Here is a 10,000-nt window from a genome sequence, read left to right as displayed (position 1 = left end):
CCTTCTCCCTTGTCCTTTCTTCCTTTTTTCCCTTCTTCTTTCCCATCTCCTTTTCTCCACACCTTTCCCCTCATCCTCTTTTCATTCCTCTTCTTCCTTATCCCTCTCCACCCTTTTTCCATTCCCCATTGCTCTCTCATTTCCCCTTCCATCTATTTCCTTTCCTTCATCGCTCTCCTATTCGCTTTCCCTTCTCCCCTCCCCTCTCCCTTTCCCTCCCTTCCCTCTTCCCTTACCATCTTCTCCCCCCATTTCCTTTCCCTCCCTCCCCTTCCCCCTCTCCTCCCCTCCCTTCTCCCTTACCCCCCTCACCTCCTCTCCCCTCTCCCTTTTCCCACATTCCCTTTCCCTCCCTCCCCTCCCTCCCTCTCCCTCCCATCTCCCTCCCTTCCCTCCCTTCCCTCCCTTTCCCTCCCCCGCTCTCCCACCCCCTCCACCGCGGGCCGAGCGAGGGCGCCGGCCCAAGCCGTCTCTTTCCCGTGTCGTCCAAGGAGGCTTTCAGTAGCGGCCTCGGCTCGACCCCGCTCCGCCATGCATTACACATCACCGCCAATTACCTTGAGAAATGTAATTCACCCAAATAATATTTGCATATAAATTGTTTAATTATCTACCATATGGAGGCAAGATGTATGTAGCATGAGTGCTGATTATTCTGCAATTATTTTAATTAAAGCATGATATCAAGAGGTCCTACTTGTCACTGTCTTTTGGGGCTAATGTAGTTTCGCCTTTCGCTGGGCACGGGCGGGCGGGCGGGCGGGCGGGCGGGCGGGCGGGCGGGCGGGCGGGGGGGCGGGGGGGGGGGGGTGAGGACAGCGCGGGGATGAGAGTGGTGAGGATAAGGATGATGGTGATGGTGTGGATGACGATGGTGACGAGTGTGATGATGGTGAGGATGAGGATGAGTATGAGTGTGATGATGATAATGATGATAAAGATGACGACGACGAAGATGATGAAAATGATGATAAAGAAGAGGCTGGTGAGGTTGCAGATGATGATAATGGTGATGATGATGACAGGTTTGATAACATGACGGCTAGGATGATGACAATGATGGTGAGGGTGATCAATAATCCTCGAAGAACTGATAGTGAATAAGGAGTATCCAGACTGGTTGTGACAGTGATTATTATGATGATCATAATGTGATGGACATATGATGAATGATTACATAATCAGTTGTGATGTACGTGATACCAATGGTAACAGGAAGACAAGTGAATGCAGGACCTTGCTCTAGCTAATGAAGACAAAGCTAATAGAGGGAGACACTCGACTCCGCGTCATGTTAACTAACGGTAAGTCGCGGATGCTGTAGGTATATATACAGCAAACAGGGCCTAAAAAACACTTCTTTCTCTCCTAAACCCATCTCTCTCTCTCTATCTATCTCCGGCTCTTTATTTTTTTTTTAATGATTCTCTTTTTGTTTGTCTCTCTGTAACTGTGTCTTTTTCTCTCTTTGTCTCTGTCTCTCTCGGTTTCTGTATCTCTATTTTCTTTTCTTCTCTTATCTCCTCTCCTCTCCTCTCGTCTCCTTTCCTTTCTTCTTCTCTCCTACTTCTCTTCTCTTCTCTCTCTCGCTCCCTTCTCTTCTCTCATGCACCCTTTCTCCCTTCTGTCTTTGTGCCGCCCACTCTTTGTTTTCCTCTTTCCCCCATTCGTCTCTCTCAGTTATTACTCTTCCCTCTTCCTCTCCCTCTTCTCCCTGATAATCTCTCGTCTCAAGGTCAAGTTTTCCTGCAAGATAAGGGCAGAGAAGACGGGAAGAAGAACATAGAGAAAGAGAAAACGAGATAGATATGCGATAGTAGAAGAACGAAATATGATAAGAAAAGAAAGTAAGAAGGAGAAGGAAGAAGGGAGGGAGGGAGGGAGGGAGGGAGGGAGGGAGGGAGGGAGGGAGGAAGGAAGGAAGGAAGGAAGGAAGGAAGGAAGGAAGGAAGGAAGGAAGGAAAGGAGGAAGGAAGGAAGGAAGAAAGGAAGGAAGGAAGGACAGTTATCTTGTTATACCGACGAACATCTTAATTAAAATTTTATCGTCTCCGACCAAACCCGCTGTCGGTCGTTGTGCCGACTCTCCCGCTGTCGCTGTCGGTGTCGTTCGGAGATTTGCAAAGAGGGGAAGAGAGGAGGGAGGGAGAAGGGGAAAGGAAGGAAGAGAAAGGGGAAGGGAGAAAGTGTAAGGGTACAAAATCCCATGTGAATGTTGATCAGTTGGTATATATATCTGTCATGATATACATACGTATACACATACGCGCACGCACGCACGCGTACACACACACACACACACACACACACACACACACACACACACAAACAAAAAAACAAACAAACACATTAACAAACAAACACAATTATAAACAAACACACCCTCAACCAAACACAAATCCGCACAAACACAGCCACACAATCACACGAAACAAAGAAAAAGAGAACAGATCTCACAGGCAATTGTTCCACTGTGACAATGATCCTCATTTAGTAGATCGCAGGGCCCTCCCCCCTCACCCTCCCCCCTCACCCTCCCCTCTCACCCTCCCCTCTCACCCTACCCTCATTATCCCCCCTCCTACCCCCCCCCTTCCCCAAATATCCGACCCTCTTCAGATACTAAAACTTTACTTAATGAAAAACAATTAATTATTCCGGAAAACAGCATTGTTAGCGCCTCTGGGAGCGTTGGGGGGAGGGGGATAATAGGCCTATGTTAATTCCTTAGAAGAGGCTTTTGGGCGAGTCTTGAGGTAAGTTATGTCTTCGATATGGGGGGGGGGGGGTGATTTTCCTCTTCCCCTCCTCTCCTCTCTACATTCTCTCTCCTTCCTTTCTCTCCTCTCTTCTTTTTTCTTTCACCCTCTTCACTTCGATGTATCCACCCTTTTCTTCCCTCTTATCTCTTTGTTTTCTTCTTTCCTCTCACCCACTCCTTTCTTTAGTCTTATCACTTCGTTCTTTCTGCCCTATTATCCACTTTTCTTTCCTCTTACCACTTCTTTCTTTTCTCTTATCTACTCTCCTCTCTCCTCCTGTCCCTTCTCTTCCCCCCTCAATGTGTACGATTTGGGAAGACTATAGAATTTATTTCACTTTTATATTCACAGAGAGAAAAATATCCAAACGACATATATTTGTCATCCGTCTGTTCCTAACATACTTTATCTTCCTTATTTTGTAAATATTGTATTAGATAAAAAATCAAAATTATTTCATGTTTCTTCTTAACACATTTGTCATTTTTCTTAGTGTAGTGATCTTTCAGCGATTGGTACAGTGAAGATTAACAACACCCAATAATTATGGTGATTATTATACCACAGGAGAGAGAGAGAGAGAGAGAGAGAGAGAGAGAGAGGGAGAGGGAGAGGGAGAGGGAGAGGGAGAGGGAGAGAGAGAGAAAGAACAATGCAAATAACAATATCGTGATACCTTGGACGATGACGCTAACAACGAAAAACATACACAACAACAACGGCATTTAACACGACACCAATAACTCTAATGGGAACAACAGTGCCTGATGAAAACAACAGTAACAAAATAGACAAAGTCAGTGAGGGAATAATTGTTATCACGGTAAAAAAAAAAAAAAAAAAAAAAAAAAAAAAAAAAAAAAAAAAGTAACTAAATTTTCGAAAATACCATCCCTGGCGAGAGAGTGTTGGCAGTGCGTTATTTTGTCCAGTTAATGAAACCCACACGCCATGTATTTGCTAGTTTTACTGTTGTCAAAAAAGTTCTTCTACGATAATTGTTCTGGTGTTTGTAAAACTCTGGAAATTGTATTTAAAATAGAATTTAGAGAGAGAAAAAAGGTTGGCTCCATTCCTTTTTTATCATCATTTTTTCGGTCTCTGTCTCTGTCACTTTTGATATTTTGATGTTTGCGTCGGTATATAAATTGAGGGATATACCTGTGTGCTTTTGCACTTTTATATACACAGTAAAAAAAAAGAAAAAAAAAAAGGTAAAGAAATTTTTGTATATATATTCTGGTAGGAAATTCAATCTGAGTTCATCATAGCGTGAGTATCATATGATTTCATGCAACGTTCCTCATCATGAATTGATAATTACATATGAAGTTTATTATTCTGGTTTAGTCCTTTTTATGCCGATGATTGTGGTTAGCAAGGCTTTTTCCTAGACGTAATCAGGGTAGGAAGTTTTTACTCGTGATATGTGGTTTTAATAATAGGATATTCGTGACGAATTTATTATGTGCGTGTGCTTATTACAATTATCTGTTTAACAGTTATGTTTTTTTTCCTTCATTTTGTGATTCATTTTCTTTTTGTTTCTCCTTCTTCTTCTTCTTCTTCTGCTTCTGCTTCTTTTGCGTAGTCTTTTTGGGTATGGTAAGTTATGTTAACGAACACGTTATCTCAATCGACTATGTAATCTACATGTAATCTAATTCTCAAATGTTTTCGTAAACCGGCGAAAGTATATCTCAAAATCTGATTGGATTTGTATGTAATGTTAATAAAAACTGCAAACCGATTTTATTTCAATAACCCAGAGTTAATGCCCCTAGTAGTTAGCACGCATATACATACATATATACACAATAGTTACTTAACACGCAGACATGCAAAGACACACACACACACACACACACACACACACACACACACACACACACACACACACACACACACACACACACACACACACACGTATACATATACGTATACATATACACACGTTATCCTATTTTGTGTCATGGACATAATTGAGATTTCTCTTGTCCATGAGTTATTCAGTTAATATTTTTTATCAATCTACGCCGTTAATATCCTTATTAAAGTGATATAAAAGGTACCTACGAAAGATTGTAAATTTCTTTACTGAGGAGGAATGACGTGTTTGTCCGATTAGCTACATATTATTAAGTAGCTGCAGGTTTCGGAAACATGCAAATACCTGTGACAATACTGTGTTTTATTAAGTTTATCACCATTATGATTAGAAAATTAATATACACATATATGTATATATATATGTATATATACACACGACAGTCATATGAGGTATAAGACATAATCAACATTCCCACTTTAGTTTTTGTTTTCAGAAATAGACAACAGATTATATAAAGAGCTAAACTACTTGTTTTTCTGTCTGTCTGTCTGTTACTGCCTGTCTTTCACCAAATGAGACACTTACTCATATTTCTAATTACAGTTTCGCGCCCGACCAACAATGGCGACAATTGCCAGACGGAAGGTAGGAAAACATAAAAATCACTGGTCATTAAACCACTAATGATTAACCACTAATAATTTAACTTCGATCAGTACGAGTTGATTAACACTTTATGATTGATTTAACCTGATACTAACTTGGTTTAACTTGACACTAACTACCTACCACATCCCGCTCTTGTGATTAAAGTTTTTGTCTAAACCTGTTAACAGTTTATCACATATATCTCTGTATAAGTAGACTAATTAGCATTGCACTGTAGACGGCCTCCCCCCCCCCCCTTCCATTTTTTAACATAATTCCGTGCCATATATTTATTCGTGTTTTGCTGTTCTCCTTTTGCACCCATTACCCGTAGTTATATATGTTGTTACTTGTATAACGGCCTTGTTTGTGTTTGTACTGAATCGTTTCTGTGAAGTTTGTGGTCCTTCCCTAACAAATGGTCACAACCCGTAGTTATATACTTTTTTCAAGGACAAGAAAATATATAACATATCTCATTGTTTTAATTCTGTTATGTTTCGTTACCGTTGTATTTCGGCCTACATCCAAGATGTGTTTTATAAAGAAAATCTTTTCGGTCTTTCCTGTATATTTTTCTCAATGAACAAACAGTTACGGCGATAAGTGTTAGTACATCTAACATATCCCTCCAAAATATATATTTCGTATTTATATATATATATATATTATTTTCTTTCTTTCTTAACTCGCTACTCTATCCAAACACGGCTCACAAACAAACGGTAATGTCTCCTAAATACAGACAACTGATACAAACCCAAGATATTAAGATAGACATCTCAAGACGCTGGTTCTCCGCAGATGGTTTTGGACCCTGAGGGAGTTTCCTGTTATGTACCGTCTTGTCGGTTTTTTGGAGCCATTGTCCAAGTATGACTTTGCAGCTTCCCTAGACTTATATTATAGATTGATAGCACATTTGGAGTTGCAGGATTTATATGTCAATTTATAAGATATATTCAGTTCTCTGCTTATTTTCGAATGTATGTGCATATGAATAGGTTGGAAATTGCAGTTAAAACGAGTTTGGTTCAGGTATAACTGATGGGTAGGTTATATCGTTAGTTACAAATCAGCTATTTTTTTTTTTTTTTTTTTACAAAGGAGATTTGTTTGTCTTGTCAAATAGAAATATTTATTCTTGTCGTGTCATGTGTGTACACGTTCTGTTTAAGACCTCTTATACCATTTTCCATGTAAAACGGAAATGCTGTCATTATTTTCAATATCGTTCTTGATTAGAGCTGAGGATATAGGCATTATCAAAAGAATAAGATTTCCTGCATATCGGGTGTTTTGCGTGACTCGTAGAGAGCAGAGTGCTGGGTCTATATTGCCTATAGCTTTTCGTTCACTAGATTAGTAAATACACCGCCCCAAATAAACGCGAAACATCATAGTCGAGTGGCCCGGCCGGTGCCTGACACAGGGCAGGTGGAGCAACAGCGGAGGAGGATGGGAAGAGAGACCGCGCTCCGTCCGCCATTTCTCTCTCTCTCTCTCTCTTTCTCTCTTTCTTCTCTTCCCTGTCATCACCGTCGCTCTCGATCTATATCCTACTTATGTTCCATTATCATACTCCTTTTCTTCCATTTCGCCATTCCCCCTCCTTACTGAAACGCTCGACAACCGCGGACATGGTCTCGACCCCGGCCGGGCCCGCGACGCCCGCCATTCCCCGCCGGAATCGGGCGCTCACCCGCCCGCCGACGCTCGCGATAAGCCTTCCCGAACGCCTCGCTCGGCTCCCGAAGCGGCCACAGCGGCGATGAACGGCTCTCCACCTCCGCCATCATATTCGCCGCCCTCGCCCGCCGCCATGATCCGGCGATCGTCCTTTCGAGCGGCATTGTCAGCGGCGCACTTGCTCTCCTCGCAGCGGTGTCGGCCAGGTTTTCACAACTTCGGCGGCACTCCAGCGGCATCCTAATGGGGCAGCGGCCGCGCCTCTCGGGGGAAACAGCGGGCCTCGGTCTGAATCAGGAAGGTGATGTAAGGTGAGACTGGAGACATGAGTGCTTTCGCCTGTGATGTGATGTATCTCATTGGCTCGCTTTGTCTCTTGCGCTGGGCTGAACTTTAACATTTTGTTTTGTACATCGGTATTATATTTTACATGATTTGATTACTGACGAAATTAAATGTAGGAATGAAATAGCCGTAACTATACCGCTATATACCTAAATTGGTGTTCCCATATACCGGACAATAAATGCGAAATAAAACCGACAAGTCCGTTGATGTCAGTCCCTTTTTATGCCAGTCCCGTAGATCTAATCATCAGCTTTACAAAAAAAAAAGAAAGGAAAAAAAAGGGGAAACGGTTCAGCGATATCACCTTTAATACCGCGATCACAGGTTGCAACCAGGTTGCTATGTTGATTAGCCACGTTGCATCGAGCACAATTCCTGTCGGGATCTCAACCTTTCTCCTTTTCTTCATTTTTTTTTCGTCCCGGGATTTGTCGATCCATCGCCATATCCCTCACGAAGGAAAATGGCGCCAAAACACACCGAAAATCGACGAGTCTCTCTGTCGTTCGCTTTGTCCGAAGGCTACGATGAAATGACGTTTTCTTTCTCCCTCTCTCTCTCTCTCTCTCTCTCTCTCTCTCTCTCTCTCTCTCTCTCTCTCTCTCTCTCTCTCTCTCTCTCTCTCTCTTTTTACCACGTCTTTTTTTTGGGTTATTGTAACAATTTTTCGTCCGGGATGAGGGCGGTTGTAGTGGTAGAGGGGGGAGGGGAAAGGGGAAGGGGGAGGGGGAGGGGGAGCGGGGGGAGGGGGTGTCAGAATTTTCCAAGAACTGTACGAAATGAGGAAGATGAGATGATGATGATGATGGGGGATAGGAAGGGGGGAAGGGGGTAGGGTCTTGTGATGATGATGCCCGTTTTTTTTTTTTTTTTTTTTTTGGGTGCTGGAGAAATAGGAAGAAAATCCGATGAAAGCCTGGGGAGATAAAATTTATCTATGTTATTTATCTATATTTATGTATTTATATATATGTATATATACATGCATGTATGTGTATATGTCTATGATATATATATATATATGTATATATATATGTATATATATATATATATATATATATATATATATACACACATGTGTGTGTGTGTGTGTGTGTGTGTGTGTGTGTGTGTGTGTGTGTGTGTGTGTGTGTGTGTGTGTGTGTGTGTAGACTATGTATATGTATGTGTATGTGTATATATATGTATTATATATGTATATGTATGCATATGTATGTATATGTATATGTATATGTATTTATAAGTATATGTAAATGTATATATATATATATGTATATGTATACACACACGTGTGTGTGTGTGTGTGTGTGTGTGTGTGTGTGTGTGTGTGTGTGTGTGTGTGTGTGTGTGTGTGTGTGTGTGTGTGTTTCTATCTGTCTGTCCGTAGGTCAATATACCTACCTGCCTATCTATTTATCTATTAATCTGTTTATCTCTTTATCTATACATATTAAATAGATTGTGTGATCCCAGTCTCCCTCTCTACAGCATGTATCTAAACTCTCTCTCTCTCTCTCTCTCTCTCTCTCTCTCTCTCTCTCTCTCTCTCTCTCTCTCTCTCTCTCTCCCTCTCCCTCTCGCTCCCTCTCCCTCCCTCTCCCCCTCCCCCCTCCCCCTCCCCCTCCCTCTCCCTCTCCCTCTCCCTCTCCCTCTCCCTCTCCCTCCCCCCCTCTCTTTCACACACACATCGAAGGACCGCACTTCCACCCCCCACCCCCCCTCAAAGAAAAAAAAAAGGACGGTGTTGCCAGAGTTACGGTTCACAATTAGTGGTCTATTCATGGAAGGAGGTTAATTGTTTCGCTTTTCTTCCTGCCTTTCTTCGCGTAGTCTTCTCGGTCCCTTTGAGGTGTGTGTGGCGGAGGGAGAGGGGGAGAGGGGGGAAGGGGAGGAAAGGGAGAGGGGGGGGGGAAGAAAGGGAGAGGGAGAAAGGGAGGAAAGGGAGAGGGGGAAGGGGAGGAATAAAAAGGTAGGAGGGGAGGGAGAAGGAGGAAAATAAGAGGGGAGGGGGACGGGAGGGAGAAAATATAAGAACCCCCAACATCCCCCTCCCCCTAACCCCCTTCCTACCACCTCCTGACTATTAATCTTGTTATGAAAATGTGAAAATCGATCGGCGCAAGAATGCTTCAAGGGAGGCTTCACTCCCGTGACTCTTTCTGCTTCGAACCGCCGAGGATCGTATATCATATCCTCTTTTTTCCTTTTTTCTCTCTTATTCTTCCTTTTTATTATTATTCACCTGGTGTGTGTGTGTGTAGTTTTTTTTTTCTCTTCCGCATTCATGTATCCAAAGGATGGATCAATTTCCGGGAAATTTCTAATAGGACGACGAAAAAAAATATATTTCGAACGAGGGTCATTTTTGTGTTCATTGTTTCGGACGATATTAGAGCACATTGATTTTTTTTTCTTCTTCCTGTAGGCTGATAGACCTATGCACAATAGAAGGCGGATAGTAGGCTGGACAGGTTTTTTTTTTAACCCTTCCGGTGAGGGTCAGAAAGACATTCAATCAATGCGGTAAATTATTTTTATAGCCTCTTAAGAAGAACACTGATTTCTTTTTAACTTTTATTGACATTCAAGTCCTTCGAATTATATATAGATAGGTAGATCAAGAGATAGATATATAAATAGATAGACAGGTAAGTAGGTAGATAGATATTTATATACATTTATTTATCTTGATAGACAGATATAAATAGATGGATGTGTGTTC

At 42.1% G+C, this 10,000-nt stretch overlaps 1 protein-coding gene across 4 annotated transcripts in view; it reads left to right on the top strand.

Annotated features, from left to right (window-relative positions):
- The window catches only part of LOC125040548 (protein trachealess-like), a 134,867-nt gene that overhangs the window by 28,476 nt on the left and 96,391 nt on the right, over positions 1–10,000 (top strand). For all 4 annotated transcript variants that reach the window (XM_047635136.1, XM_047635134.1, XM_047635138.1 and 1 more), the window contains exon 2: positions 5,197–5,238. In XM_047635136.1, the coding sequence (XP_047491092.1) occupies positions 5,197–5,238 (42 nt within the window). The remainder of the gene's footprint in view (positions 1–5,196; positions 5,239–10,000) is intronic.

This window comes from Penaeus chinensis, chromosome 29 (genome assembly GCF_019202785.1).
Source record: "Penaeus chinensis breed Huanghai No. 1 chromosome 29, ASM1920278v2, whole genome shotgun sequence".
In the NCBI taxonomy this organism is placed as follows: Eukaryota; Metazoa; Arthropoda; class Malacostraca; order Decapoda; family Penaeidae; genus Penaeus; species Penaeus chinensis.
The sequence above is the reverse complement of the archived record's forward strand: the minus strand, read 5'-3'. Positions and strand labels throughout refer to the sequence as shown.